General features: G+C 56.2%; 1 protein-coding gene across 1 annotated transcript in view; it reads right to left on the bottom strand.

Annotated features, from left to right (window-relative positions):
• CARD10 (caspase recruitment domain family, member 10) overlaps nt 1-15104 on the bottom strand; it is a 26820-nt gene that overhangs the window by 2116 nt on the left and 9600 nt on the right. Inside the window, exons 7-18 of the mRNA XM_010860626.1 lie at nt 14410-14573; nt 13152-13343; nt 11347-11481; nt 10888-11003; nt 10072-10100; nt 9501-9624; nt 3989-4148; nt 3449-3557; nt 2760-3003; nt 2504-2573; nt 1349-1451; nt 57-243 (exon numbers count right to left, since the gene is read on the bottom strand). Coding sequence (XP_010858928.1) covers nt 57-243; nt 1349-1451; nt 2504-2573; nt 2760-3003; nt 3449-3557; nt 3989-4148; nt 9501-9624; nt 10072-10100; nt 10888-11003; nt 11347-11481; nt 13152-13343; nt 14410-14573 — 1633 coding nt within the window. The remainder of the gene's footprint in view (nt 1-56; nt 244-1348; nt 1452-2503; nt 2574-2759; nt 3004-3448; nt 3558-3988; nt 4149-9500; nt 9625-10071; nt 10101-10887; nt 11004-11346; nt 11482-13151; nt 13344-14409; nt 14574-15104) is intronic.

The raw sequence follows: 15104 nt of genomic DNA on the forward strand, positions 1-15104 counted from the left end.
GAGAAAGGCACAAACGAAGGGCCAGTGGGCCTGACTGCCCCACGGTGCCACCCCACCCTCCCATCTTCAAGTGCACAGGCTTACCCGCTGGGCACACTTGGAAGTCCAGCCGGGAGCTGGGCAGGTCTAGGAGGTTGCGGATGAGCCGGGGCGCCAGGCACTCAGGCAAGAGCACCACGGGCCGCAGAGCAGACACCAGCAGGGGCCGCACCAGGCTGTAGGGTTTGAGGCTCCGCTCTGGCTCTGGGCACGGGAGGGGACAGGATGTAGACGAGATGAGGGTGCAGCCAGGGCACGAGGTCCTCGCTGCTGGGATGGCCAGCCCCCTCAATACTCAGGACCCCAGTGCCTCCTGTCAAGGCCCCTATCTTCTTTCCCTTCCTAACACCCGCTGCTGGACTTCACTGGGACTGTCCTCCTCCCCATTCCAGGCCTCACCCGTGCCCCCTACAGGCCATTCTCCTCTTGGCAGCTGAGGCAGGCTTCAACGCTGAAGTCAGATCCTGTAATTCCCCTGTGTTCAATGCACCAGTGACTTCCCACAACTCTCAGGAAGAAGGCCACATCCTCCACGTGGGTGACCCAGCCCTGCCGGAGCTGGGGAAGCAGCAAGCCACAGATCCCCTCACTACAAGCTCTATTCCGACCTCACAGATCAGCAGCTGTAATCATGGGAACTCTGCATGCCCTGGTGGCCCAGTTAACTCTTCTGTCAGAGCCCAGGTCAAGCCTTCCCAAGCTCCCAGGTGGGCAGGGACCCCTCCTACCTTGCCCCTCCCCTGCTTCCCTTCCCCCTCCCCTCTGGCACAATGCATGACAAGAGTTTTGCGCCTGCTGTACTCTGTGTCCTCCAAGCATACGACACATAGCCATGCCTCCGAGTCTTTGCCTTTTGCCTGGCATGAAGTCGTCTTCATCCTTGAAAGGCCCAGTTCAGACAATCTCCCTTCCAGGAAACCTTTCCTAACCAGCCTTACCCTCAGAATTGCTATTCATTCCTCTGGGCCCCCCTAACCCTTCATCCTCCTTCCTCCAGGAACTCTCTCTGGGGTCATCATGGCACCTGCCACCATACACAGGCAAAAGGCACAGCTGTGCATGCTGTGCCAGACAGAAACAGGCCCATGCTTCTCCGTGCCTCACCCCTGGTCACACCTGGACACAGACCAGCTCCCTCCATCCTGGTGGCCCATCTCCCACCAGGTCCCTGGCCTGCACCCTGCCCCCGACTGGAACCCTCCCACAAGCCCTTCAAGGCCAAAGGGAACACCAAGGCCAAAGGACACCCAGATGGGCACATTCCTGGAGCCCGTAGGCAGTGGCTGCACCCTCGCACCTGGGCACGCACCTGAGCAGGGCTCCAGCAGCAGCTGCTCTGGGGAGTCCCCAGGAGGACTCCCCACATGCTTGGGCTTCACCAGTCGCAGCTGGTCCAGGGCACGCTTCTTTAGCTGGTCAGGGAGTAGAAAAAGAGGGGCACCTGAGAGCTCAGCTCCGTCCCATCCTCAGGGAGAAAGGGCCCTACTGTCTAGTCTCACGGGTCAGCACAAGAACCCCCTCTCTATCTGGCTGTCCCCTGCCCCCACCTGGCTCAGTACAGCCCCTGAGACAGAGGAGGGTGACCATCACTAGGAATCCAGGGAAGTAAGGCTGCTAGAGCTAGTTAGAGCTAGAGGAGCCTTAGGTCTGCCCCCACATTACAGATCAGAGATCGAGGCCCAGAAGGACCTAATAAGATGTAACAGACAAACTCTGGGGTCTCTTCCAATTAATCAGCAGTGTAGGAAGAGTACAGAAAAACCAAAATTGACACCGCTAATTGTAACAATCGTGGTTGTTGTTGTTCAGTTGCTCAGTCAGGTCTCTTTGCGACCCCATGGATATCAGTAGTTGACAGGTGTCAAATAATGTGACAATGGGACAAACGCTAACCAGATCCCACATGCATGAACCCACGAGGCAGGCATGGGTTCCCCATTTTACAGATGATGAAGCAGAGCCTCAAGAGAGGGTCAGGTGGTCATCCAAGGTCACACAGCAAAGAAGGAGCAGAGCTGGGATGCAAACTCTGGAGGCCTGGCTCTAAAGCCCAGGTTCTCCACCTTCTCTCTAGTACCGTGGTCTCTTGAAATATTTAACCTCTCTGAGCCTTGCTCTGCCCAGGCGCATGGTCCAGGGATCAGAGAAGGGAGTGTGACTATCATTAAGTGCCCACCGCATGCCACCCATGCTCCTGAGCACCAGGCACACTGCCTCACTTCCCCCTCTCAACTACCTGGGGTGGAGCCCTGTTGCTGTTCTCTCTGATGGACACGCTAGGGATAGGATCAACCAAGTCTGGGTGAAGACGCAACCAAAATGCTCACCAAGAAGATGAGCAACCAAATGGGTGGTGTCTCCTCCCCCAGCTTCCAGAGAATGGAGCCTGCCCTCTCCCTTTTGGCGCCCCCGACTTGGCACCCCCTCCCCAAGCCCTCACCCTGTCCTCCGCAGCCCAGCTTACATTACTGCGGGGGCCCCGGTGTCGGCTAGATGGCAGGCATTTCTCCTGAACTTCCAGGAGCTGCTGGGCTCTGGCGGGAAGGGGTAGGGGAAGAAGGGAGGTCATGTCATGAGTTTGTAGGGAGGTAGGGAGTTCCTCACCTTCTCTCCTCTAGCCCCCTCCCCCAATCCTGTCCCAGAGGATGGCGAGGGACTGCGGGAGGAGAGAGAGAGTCCCCCACCCCAGTCCCGGCTCCCAGGGCCACGGGCTGTGTCACCTCTGATAATTGGGCACGGTGCCCCGGTCCAGGTCTCGCAGAGTGAGGGGGTCGACCCGCGTGCAGAACCACTCCTGCCGTCGCTTATATGCCGGGTCCACCAGCCGCAGTATCTCCTGAGCTCTCACACACAGGGCGTGGGGGTCAGCCCGCTCAGGCAGGGTGAGGTTGGCTCGAATGTAGAAGGGCTCAGTTCCTGGCTCCCTCACCCAGGCGTCCAGGGCCTCGTGGAAGGACTGGCAGGCTGAGTGTGGACAAGGCAGGGGGTAGCAGTAAGGACAAGGGAAGGAGAAAGTCAAGCATTAGCCTCAGAGAGGTCACACCTTCCCCTTCTTAAAATGAGAGTCCAAGGACCAGGGAGGGAGGGGATGGGCCCCAAGCCACCAAACCCACTGGGAACAGAACCAGGACCCAAACCCAGGTTCCTGGACTCCTATCCACTGCTCCTTTCACTGTAAGTTGCTTACTGAGGACAAGACAGAGGAAGAGCATAAGAAGAGACAACTAGCAAGGAGGCAGCGGTGCAGAGGGAAGAGCACTGACAGGAGTCAGGAGGCGAGGCATCCCCCTCCCAGGCCGCGGCTGTCCCACCCACACCATGGACTGGAGGAGCCTTCTCGTGGGCCCTCAGTTCTGACCTTCCAGGACTCCTGAGTCCTCAGTGCCTGCCCGCCCCGGGCCAGCTTTACCCTTGAAGTCCATCAGTGGGAGTGTGGACGTCTGTTTCCGGGGCAAGGTTCTCTGCTGGGCCTCGCCTTCCAGGCCTGCCCCCTCCAAACCAGCGGCCTCTGCCCTTGGCTAAGAGAAAACCCAGACAGGGAGGGAACTGAGCTAGCTTCCCAGGACTTCCCAGGACAGCCCTGGGCTGAAGAACACCACGTGTGGGGGTGACCATGTCTCAAAATTCTGATGCTCCCACCTCACAGGGTGCGTTCCCAGTCAGACCCTGCTCCCTGCAACCGGCCTCCCCACCGAGCGTGGCTCAGTCTGGTCTTTTCCACGTGTAAGGCTGGGGATCTGTCCCCGTGCTATCAGTCTGCCCCACCTCTCAGCCCTTGCCCAATCAGATTTCACTTAATGCTGGCTGAGGCGGGGCTAGTCGATGAGCCCACCTCTGCTTCGACCAATCTCCAGAAACTCTGCCCAATGATCTAGATCCACCAATCAGAGGGCGCCCAGCCCCAGCTAATGTACTGATTCTGCCCCAGCTCAGAGGGGCGAGGCCTCACCTCTCTTGGTTCTACCCTGGCCGACCCTGGTCCAGATAGCACCCTCCGCACAACAGCCCCAGACCAGCTGTCCCCGAGGAATGACAGGCTATCTGGGCCCTTGTCCTGGGGCTCAGGTCCCCCGGGGGGATTCCAGCCAGACACTCGGATGGCCAGAGACCTGAGCAGAGAGAAAGGAGATTGAATTAGCGTTTAGTCAGTATGTTGATTCAGTTCAATATTCTTGGAGAACTATAGTGATGCCCCAAAGATGCCAGGGCTGCCACCCCAGGCCACTGCACCTGCTGGAAGGCTCTTTCGCTTCTTTTTTGCCTGGCAAATTCTGCTTATCCTTCATAGCTCAGGTCAAAAGCAACCTCTCCTTCCCAAACCCCTCAAACCCCTGCACACAGTGAGGTGGAGCTTCTTGCTGGAGCACCCCGTTTTTCTATTTTCCCCTTGGTTTCCTCCCTCAATAAAATGCCTTGAGAATCAGCCCTCTATCATGTTTGGCTCTGGATCCCTACCACCAATCACAAGTGTCTGGCACATCTGGTAGATGACTAATAAAAGCTTGTTATGCTCATAGTCTAGGGCAGGAGGTCACCCTTAAATCATAACAGATCAGGGATGGTTACTGCTGGCAATAGGAGCATAAAGGGGAGGGGTTTCCCAGAGGAAGCAGCAGCTAGGCTACATGAGGGTAAAGAACAGAAGTACTTCTGGAACAGACAGAACCCTATGGTTCCAGACCAAACAGCTGGTATAGGCAGAAGTGTGGACAATAGGATACAATGCAGAAGAATTTAATAACAATAATAACAGTAGCATCAAACACTGGGTGCTTCCCATGTGCTAGACACCATGCTAAACTCCTTGCCCTAATTAACTAATTTAACATCCTGGGAAACAGCTCCCAGGAAAGGCAAGCTGGAGCCAGCCTATGGAGGGCAAGGAATGAAGGTATCTGACCTTCCTCTGGTGGTCAGTGGGTACCACTGTCAGGACAGAGTCACCAAATCCCTATCATACGAGGACTCTGCCTATCCCTGGATGAGAAGTGATGAAGCCCTGTGGCCAGACTCAGAGAGAACTGACCACAAGTCTCCCCATGACCCCTCCTCCGTGGTTCTGGGGAAGGGAAGAGGTCATGCTCTGTGGGTGTGCCCCAAATAGAGAGGGAGCCCAGGAAAAGCTTGGGCATTTACTCACCTCCTCATCTACCCTGGCAGCTTCAGCCACACAGCCACACTGCCCCCTGCTGCCTGCCCAGGGTGGGCAAGGCTGCAAAGACCTTAACCTAATCAGTACCCATGCAGGGGAAGACCCTGGCCCTTGGGAGTCCAGCCTGGCTCCTGCCCCCTCAGTCAAAATAGAGGACCGAGACCCTGGGGCTAGGGATAGACATGGGTGCTGGGGACATCTGGGCTGCCTTTACAGGCTCCTTCAGTCCCAGGACTGTCCTGGCCATATCGACTGGGCACAGAAAGGCCTGGACAGAGATGGGAGGCCTGAGGCTGGGCCTGGCTATGCTGCCCAATGGCTGGATGGCTGAAGCCACAGCTATCAGCTCCAACCCCAGTACTAACTGTGCTCTAGCCTTTGGAAGCAAGCTGGCCACTTGATTCTATCCCCACATCCATAAAGCAAGGACAATGATGACACTCATTTCCCACCGTGAGTGTGAGGCTTTGACAAATATAGAGATAATGCAGGTAGAGGTGGAAACCAGAGGGCTCCAGGGCTTTCCAACTAAATGGTTTATGAAATTCACTGGGTCATGACCAGCACTGTTTTTGAATGGAATGAAATAGAAAATATAAGCCTGCCTCCCTTCAAGTAAATCCAATTATCTTCCCGTGACCCTTTTGTTCCAGGCACTTGAACTGGGTTTCTCCTGTGGCGGGATACCATCAGAAGAGTTTGAGAAAAGTGGTGTGGAGGGCACCAGCAGGAACTCTGGGGCCAGGAGGCCTGGCTGCTCGCCTCTGGTTCTCAGCAGTCCCATTTGTGTCTATCTACCTTGTTGTACAACTCAGTAAGTTTAAACACTGGATGTTGCTGGAACAGTGCCCGATAAAAACTAGACATTCGCTATCACCAGGTGTGATTCAGGACAAGTCACCTCTCTGTGGTCCAGCTTCCTCTGACCCAATTTCAAACCCATAGACAGATGACCACTGTTGGCTTCTCTAGGTGAGGGCCCAGCGAGAAGACTGCATTCAGGCCCTCCAGGTCCATCTGCTCACTCCCTACCATTGGTTGCATGCCACGCCCCCTCCTTGCAATTTCAGCATCAGGGCAATTCCTCAGCCATTCCACCTTTTCAGGCTCAGAGACCCAGCTTGGGCATCCTCTCCTTCAGGATGCCCTTGCCTACCTTCCTGAGGGACCAAGTGACTTCTCTGAGCCTCCACAGCCCCAAGCTACTACCTGGGAGCTCACAGGGGCAGGATCCAAATCAGGTCTCTCAGACTCAGACCTCAGCAGTCAAGTGTGTGGGGAAGAAAAAGGAACATGGTGGAGGGCAGGGGTTGCCTGCTCCAACCTCTCAGGAACTCTTAGGTTTCTGGCAACTGCAACAAGATCTGATGATCCCAGTCCTGCCTGTGGGAAGGATGGGGGTCCCCATCCATCAGGAGAGGGCTCCCAATCCTATCCCCCAGTGTCAGCTCAGGAGTCAGGTCACAGGGGAACAACAGGTATTGGGCCAAGTCCTTCACTCTGCCAACCCTGAGCATCATGAGTTAGGTGGCTTGGAAAGTGTTGCCCTACACCCTGGGGCACTGTGGGAAGATCCCTAGGTTCATAGGTCAGGGACCTTTGAAGCTGAGATGTAAGCATGTCACACAGATTACCTCACTGAATCCTCCCAACCACGGAAGCCATCTGTTATTCCCCCAACATAAGAGAAGAGGCAAACTGAAGCCAGGGGAAGTTACAATTGCCAAGGGTTACACAGCTGGTGGGTGGTGGAGTTAGACAATGACCTACCCAAACCTTCCCTGTGCGAGGTTGGCCAATGCCGGAGATCCTGTCTTTGTGACAAGAGCGGGCAGGTATGGCCCTGCCCAGGAGACAGCACCCCAATACTCTCCCAGTGTCCTCCCCACCCAACATCTCACTTTCACTCTTTACCACCTGCCTGACCATCCTCTGCCCTGGCCCAAGACTCTGGGAGCCAAGAGGGGCAAGGGAGAGCGAAGAGCTGCAACGCCCAACATACAGGGACCACTCAACACAGGTGGAGGTTAAAGCAGCTTCAGTGGGGACTTCCCTTGTAGTACAGTGGTTAAGAATCTGCCTGGCAAGGCAGGGGACATGGATTTGATCCCTGTTCTGGGAAGAATCCACATGCCATGAGGCAACTAAGCCCGTGTGTGACAGTTACTGAGCTTGAGCTCCACAGGGGATGCCACCACAATGAGAAGCCTGCACACCAGAACTGGAGAGTAGGCCTCTCTTGCTGCAACTAGAGAAAGCCTGTGTGTAGCAACGAATACCCAGCACAGTCAAAAACAAACAAAAGTTAAAAAAAAAACAACTCAAGTAGCTGTGATGAGAGGAAGGGACTCTGGAATCCCCAGCTCCACCACCAAGAGGCCATGGGACACATTCCTGACTCTGAGCCTCATTATCATCTGTATATGGGGCTTGCAGGGCTACTGCAAGCCACAACAGCACCAATAATAGCTAAGAGCTAACTTCCCACTCACTACGAGCCAGCCACTGCATTTAGCACTCTAGTAAGAATATTAGAACCTCCACAATGACCCCATGGGACAGATACTACTGTGAGCCCATTTTACAGAGCAGAAAACTGAGGTAATGAGAAATTAAATGAGTTGCTCAAGGCCCCCCAGTAGCAAGTGACAGAGCCAGGATTTCAGCTGGCTCACAAGTCTGTTTGGATCCCGCCTGTGCTCTGACCTGTAACCCTGCTTCCCGCCCAGGACATGTGCAAACAGTGCTCCCCAGTCCATTAGGGCTCTCACATCCCTGAACTCCCATCAGCCCACCCCCTTCTCTCTTAGTCCACCAACCCTGCCCCAACCCCTCAATCTGTGTTCCTCCCCCATCTCCCTCCTCCCCAGGAACTGTGTGGGCATCAGAGGTGGTCCCATGATCATATGGGTCAGAACCTCCAGCTCCCTCTGCAGCATCCCAGAGGCCCTTGGACAACAGCCAGGACCCCTGCTGCAGGCCTGAGCAGAGGAAGGGAGGAAGGGCCAGGCAGGCAGGAAGGGAGGCGCCTCCGCCCCTTCCCCCAGAAGCACGTCCTGCACAGTGAGAAACAATGTCACGCTGGGCCCGGTGCCTAAGGGTGAGAGTGGGGGCAGGGGCCTGGCCAAGCTGCTTTCGGGAGGCAGGAGGCTCCCGGTGCTGCTCTGCCCTGATTTCTTGTGCGACCTGTCCTCTGTAACCAGCATCCCCACATTCCAGCTCTGACATTCACTGCTTCCTATGCCCTCCCCAAAACCCAAATCTGGTCAGGTCACTCTGGACCTTGGTCCTGGCACGTCCCAGCTGTGTGACCTCGGGCAAGTCGCTTAACCTCTCTGAGCCTCGGTTTCCTCCTCTATAAAAAAGGGGTAATCATAATAGAGCCGGCGTCCCAGGAAAGAGGGAATGTTCTAAAGCAGCCAGGAGCCGGCCTTGCATTTAGTAATAGCTAAGCACCATCACCCACCCGCCTCGCCGCCCAGGTTTCCCATGGTGCACAGCACCACACTTCCCCAGCCTGACTCACAAAGCCTGCCCTAGCCTTGACTTTCACCTTTCCCCCTTCCCCCTTCCCTGCCTTCACGCGCCAGTCACCACCAAACGCCAGGCCTGTCCTTGGACAGCCTCTGTTCTCTCCTCTTCCTATCACCCAGCTGCCCTCCTGGCCTGCTCTCTCCTGGCTGCGTTCAAAGGCCACATTCTCAGATCAGCCTCTCCCATTGCCTGTCCTCCTGAGATCACTGACCAGGAAAGCCATGCATCCACCAAAACGGACAGAGCACATGGCCTGCAGCATGCTGGGAGCTGCCAAGGTTCATGTCTCCAGTCATGGCATGGGGCCAGCTCAGCTGCAGGGAGCTACAAATGACAAACTACCACCACCCCACCCCGCCCTCAGCACAAAGTCTGCTGGGAGGCCCAGTCCTGCTGGGAGATCCGAGCAGGGACAGGCAAGCAGTACAAGTAACAGTTGCCACCTACCAAGCACCCACCACACGCCTGGCAAAGCGGGGTGCTTGGCTGCCCCAAGTCCTAAGCCTCCAAATTCCACCTGCAGAAGACATTGCTGTGCCCTTTACCCCGATGAGGAAACTGAGGCCCAGAGAGGTGAACTAACCAGCCCAAGCCTCCCAGACAATGGTGACAGCATACGAATTCAACGTCTGCCTCTGTGCAAAAACCCAACAATTGGACAGAGGCATGAGGCAAGGGCTTCGCTGCTGCTCCCTCCCACCCCACCCCTGCTCACCCTTCTCCGGGGATCCGAACCAGCCCCCCAGCTCCACCCTGCCCCAGGAGACTGCTGTACCTGTTGAAGAGATCCAGGCCACAGCCTCTGGCCAGAAGGCTGTCCGGCTTTCCCAAAGGCCACACGCTGTCGGAGGACGAGGACGAGGAGAGGCCCGGGGACCAGGGCTTGAGCGTCACACTCCCTGGGGAGGAGGGGTGAGGTTCAGGGGCGCCAGCAGAGCCGTGAGGGAGGGCTGGGTCCATGAGAAGGGGGTTGCCCCTTGAGCCCAGAGATGGCTCAGGGCCCAGAGACCTTGGCAGGTTGGAGGCCCTGGGAACACACTGGACTCAAAGGGCTCAGGGCTGGGCCTGAGTCGACCAGGGTGACCCTTCAGTTTCCTGGAAGAAGGGGAAGGGCGGGCTGGAACTGAGTAGCTCCACAGAGCACAGCTGGCACCAGGAGAGAGGACCAGGATGGGGTCAGGGTGAGAGGTGGGAATCAACTGCCTCAGGGCCTCCTGAGCAGAGCCTCTCTGCTCAGGGGACAGCAGAGCCTCAGGGAGGGGACGCAGGCCAAAGGCAGCATGGGTAGCACAGGCCTCAGGTGGGTTCCCAGATGAGCCCTCCCCCGGGAGTCCCGGGGCCTTTACCTGTGATGTCTGACATGCTGCTGAAGGACCTGGGCAGAGAGAGGGCAGAGGGGCCAGCACTGAGCGCAGTGGGCACTCAGCCCCACCCCCTGCTCCTGCCCCAAAGTCTGGCAACCCCCAAGCACATGCAGGCTAGACTCCTAAAGTCACAGGGCAAGAAGCTAATATTCTGACTGTAACTGTGCCCATGTTCCTCCACCTAGAAGGCCACCCCTTCTGGTCTCCCTCCAGGAAGCCTGCCCTGACCTCTCATGCTGCATCCCAACCCTACTTTCTACTGTCATTTGTAGCTCCAGGGTCTGCCTCCCACACTAGACCATGACCTTCCCATTGCACACTCATCATGGCAGGTTCACTCATTACATCAAGCCAATGACGGGGGACACATGCCAGGTGGAAGACTATCTCCCGCCCTCAGTCCTGGCACCAATCATATGGCTCAGTTTATCTGGCCCCCATTTTCTGCTGCTGCCTGAACCTGCAGCCTTTCTTGCCTGAGATCCTTGATCCCTGAGAACCTCCTCTGTGTCTCCTAGTCCTGAACACCCAGGCTTCCCCCTGGATTAAGGCTCTTTCAGGCTTAACCTCCAGTGACGCTCATGCCAGGGTGCTCAGCAGGGACTGAGCCCACTCTGCCCTTTGACCTTGTCTTAACCCCTTGGTTACACATATGACTCCTGGGACCTGGGTTTCCATAGCTCCAGTCATTTAAGGGCAGCAAAGGGAGGTGACAGCCTGGACCTGACCCTGGCATCAGGGATTCTGGAGGTAAGAGTAGCACCCCGCCCACCGCCCACCCTGGGCCTCTCCCTTTACCTCTTAGGGGGTGCGGGGTCTTCCTCTCGCTGCCGGCGGAGGATGGAGCCAGCGCTGGGCGGAAAGGGCAGGATGGAGAGGCGATTGATCTCCTTCTCGTTGTCTGTGGCCTCCTCCTGCAAAGTCACAGCAGGACCTAGTCACCCCCACAGCACCCGTCCACAGCTCATGGTGCCAAGTTTGTGCTCATTTCACAGACGGGAACTACAGCCCAGAGTGGATGGGCAGGCTCTGCGAAGTTTGGGATGTGAATGGCTCCCCAGGTCTCCTGGCACCCGAGCCCAGGCCCAGCACTGAGCCAGCTTCTTTGGGGGTTTCAACAAGGCACTTGGCTTTCGTGGGCCTCAATTCCCTCTCGTGGGAAATGGAATGGTCAGCAAACTGGAGAGCCCCCTGTGTGTCAGTAGTAATATGATGGCCATTGTACCCCCCACATCTGGGCTAGGGCAGGCGTCTTACCGAGGTGTGGGGCTCAGGCCCTCCCACGACAGGCGCCTCCCCTGCTGCTTCTGGGCCTCCCAGCGGGGATGGGAACTCGCTGAGGCTCCAGGTGCTGCTGAGGTTGGAGCACAGGGAATGGGAAGAGGCGCAGGCCTGGAGAGGAAGGGGAGAGGGAGCAGTCAGCAGCGCTGGGCCGGGGCCAGCCACCACCATTTTCTCAACGCCCGAGTGCTGGAAACAGGGATGAGGTGGGGAAGGAGGGAGCTGCATTCCTGCCCTCATGGAGCTCACAGCCTAGTGGAGAAGACAAACTATAAACAGGCAGGCAGATGAAGGAATTAAGGCTCAGCTTCCAAAAGAGCTGGGAAGGAAGGTACCTAGGGTGGGGAAGGCACTCAAAGGCCCCACCCGGCCAGGGGGCCATCAGAGTGTTTTCCAGGCAAAGTGTGGTTCGAACTGAGAACTCAAGGATAAGTAGGTGTTAAAGTTGGGGAGGCAGATGGAACAGTCAGAGCAAAGATCCTGAGGCAGGACTGACACATTCTAGGAATCAAAAGCTGAGACAGGGGGGAAGGGATAGTGTGGGGTCAACAATGTACACACTGCTATATTTTAAATGGATAACCAACAAGGTCCTACTATACAGTATATGGAACTCTGCTCAATGTCCTCTAGCATCTTGGAGGGCAGGGAAGTATGGGGGAGAATGGATACACATATATGTATAGCTGAGTCCCTTTGCTGTCTACCTGAAAGCATCACAATATTATTAATTGGCTATATGCCAATACAAAACAAAAAGCTTAATTAAAAAAAAAAAAAAAGTTGAGACTGAGAGAACCAGGCTCGAGGTAGGCAAGTAAGGGAACCACCCTGTAGGACTTCTAGGGCAAAGTAAACCACTGAGGATATTTAAAAGTCAAAAATCACAGATTTATGCTTCTTTTGTTCTGTTTCTTCAGGTACTACACTCCTGGTGGACTGATCCTCTTTTAAGCAAACCCAAGATAGGAAAGGGGCTTCCCCGATGGCTCAGTGGGTAAAGAATTCGCCTGCAAATGCAGAAGACACAGAAGATGTGGGTTCAATCGCTGGGTCAGGAAGATCCCCTGGAGGAGGAAAATGGCAACCAACTCCAGCATTCTTGCTTGAAAAATTCCATGAAAAGAGGAGCCTGGTGGGCTACAGTCCAAAGGGTCACCAAGAGTCAGATATGACTGAGCAACTAAGCACACACACAAAATAGGAAAATCCTTTCTTTTCCTATCTTGGCAGAGATCTGAGAGCCAGTGTCTGATTTATAAGGGATCTGGGGGCTCGGCTCCACTGCTGGGTGGCTATGTGATCCTGGGCAAGCCTCTGACCCTCTCTGGGCCCTGTGCAATGAGGCAACTGTACTAGTCAGTCTCTGAGGAACTTCTAGGGCACACATTTTGCATTCTAAGATGCTTGCCAGCCCTCAGGGAGCTGGGGTTCTCCAAGTGTATGATAAGACAAGCTTCAAGCTGTTTTTCGTGCCCCAGGTATAACCTCAGAAACCCAGAGGCCCCTACACTCCTGTCGTGTTCCCTATTACACCAACCCCCACCCATCCGAGCTGCATTTTGTCCACCCTGGCCAACAGCCCCCTCCAAGACTGGCATGTTCTTGACCTCGAATGATGACTCCAGCCAGGACCCGCATGTTTCCTCCCAGAGCCTGCATCTTCCCAGGCCCAGGTGAGGACTCCCAATGAGTCCCCCACGTCCCCACCCCCAGTTGAGGTCTCTCACCAGGTCTCACTCTGGCCGAGAGTTCCAGCTTGGACTCCTGACCCTGCTCACCTTGAGATGGGGGCCCCCCTGGACCCGCTGTAGCTGAACCTCCAGCAGGGCCTTGGCACCCTCCAGGCTGGTGAGCGCCGTCAGCAGCTCATCCCGCTCCACCTCCAGGCCTCGGACCTGCTTCCGGTACTGGTCCTTCTCAATGAGGCTCTGCGAGTACTGCAGCTGAATACGGTCTCGGCTCTGGATGGCCTGGCAAGAGTGGGCAAGGAGGGAACTGGGGCCAGGAGCCGAAGGTGACATGCTGGCTCAGCTGTCCTGGCCTCTGATCTCTCAGATCAGGCCAGGGGGTGGAGCGGTGGGTAGCAACAGGACCGGCAGCTAATGTTTATTAAGAACTTCCTACACGCTTGTGCCCTGTGCTAAATATTGGCTCATTTAATCTTCATACTAACTCTTCGAGTTAAGACAGTCTCCTGATTTTCATTTTACAGACAGGGACACCAGGCCAGCAGGGACACAGCTGCAGAGTCCAGGCTCGTGCCATTTCCCAGAAACAACTCAAAACTCTTCTACGGGACACACTGTATGGGGGACTTTATTCCCAGCCTCCAGGGTTCAAAACCCAGCCCAGTGCACCCAAAGAGCTTTTCCACACAATGTAGACCATGGTGCCCAAGAGCTGGGTCTGTGGCCACGGGGACCTATCACCCATTGTCTCAGAGGGAGCAGGGGTGAGAGTCTCAGGGGCTAGGAGCAACCAGGTGAAGTGCAAATTCCTGGGCCCACCCCAGACCACCTGACTCAGTATGTCCGGGGTTGAAACCCGAAATCTGCATTTTCACCAGGCCCCCCAAGGCCCACGCTCACGTGTAGACACCAACTGCTCCAGGGATTCCAGGGATTCGAACAAGGACAAAACCTCCTGCCCTCCCCGCTGCACGGGGAGCTCAGATGAGGAGGGCTGGGGGCCTTGGCCCACCCCTCAGGAGGTGAAGGAATGGTACCCAGGGCCTGGGAGCCAGAACTTTTGAGAATCTCTTCACCAACAAACATTTGAAAGCCTCGCTCTTGATGTGGGGAGAACAGGGATTCAGATGCCAAGGCCGCCCACACCAGCTTTCATACCTGTCCCAGGAGCCCAGTGAGGCAGGTGTGTTGAGAGGGCAGGGCTGGCACACCTCAGCGCTCAGGTCCCCTGTCTGTTTCTCCGGGCCTGCTTGCCCCATCCTAAACTGCTGAGTATGCTGTTTGTCTGCCTCTCTCCATCTTCCCCTGGATGGGAAAGAGGACTGGGCACACAGCAGGCGGGGCTCACCTGGTCCCGCTCCTTCTCGATCTCCTCCAGCTGGGCCAGGACGGTGGCCATGCGGTGCTTGTACAGGTCACAGTCCTTCTGCAGCGTACGGTGCTTCAGCCGCAGGTCCTCCATCTCCTGCAGATACTGTGGGTGCGACAGGGTGGAGCGGGATGGGACACACCCTGGTCAGACTCCAGGGCTGGGGACCATGGGCAGGAGCCCAGCAGGTCCAGGGAAAGGCCTGAGCCCCAGTAATGAATGCCCACCTCCCCAGCTGGGTGGCCTGGGCTGATAACTGACATCTCACTGGGCCTCAGCTGCCTTATCTGTAAAATGGGAACAACAACCCATCCCAACCCACCTGGGCCTCCTCATTTCAACTGCAGTCTGCCCACTTAACCCACTCTGCTTCCTCCACAGCACTCATCACCCTCCGTGACATGAAGTGAGAGACTGTGGATTATGCATAAGGTGTCCTGTTTGTCTCCCCTGCTAGAATCTGTCCTCCACAGGAGAAGGGACCTTTGTTTTGTTCACAGATGGACCTCAACACATATTTGAGAACAAACGAATGCACAGCTCTTGGCATGGGACCTGGCACACAGCAGATGCTAGGGGAAAGCTGGCTTAAGTAAACGGGTGATGCCCATCCCCCCATCCCCCCAGGAGCTTCCCCAGGCTGTGAGCAAAAAGGCAAGTGGGGGCAAGGCAGG

The sequence above is a fragment of the Bison bison genome, unplaced genomic scaffold (genome assembly GCF_000754665.1).
Source record: "Bison bison bison isolate TAMUID 2011002044 unplaced genomic scaffold, Bison_UMD1.0 scf7180017864468, whole genome shotgun sequence".
In the NCBI taxonomy this organism is placed as follows: domain Eukaryota; kingdom Metazoa; phylum Chordata; class Mammalia; order Artiodactyla; family Bovidae; genus Bison; species Bison bison.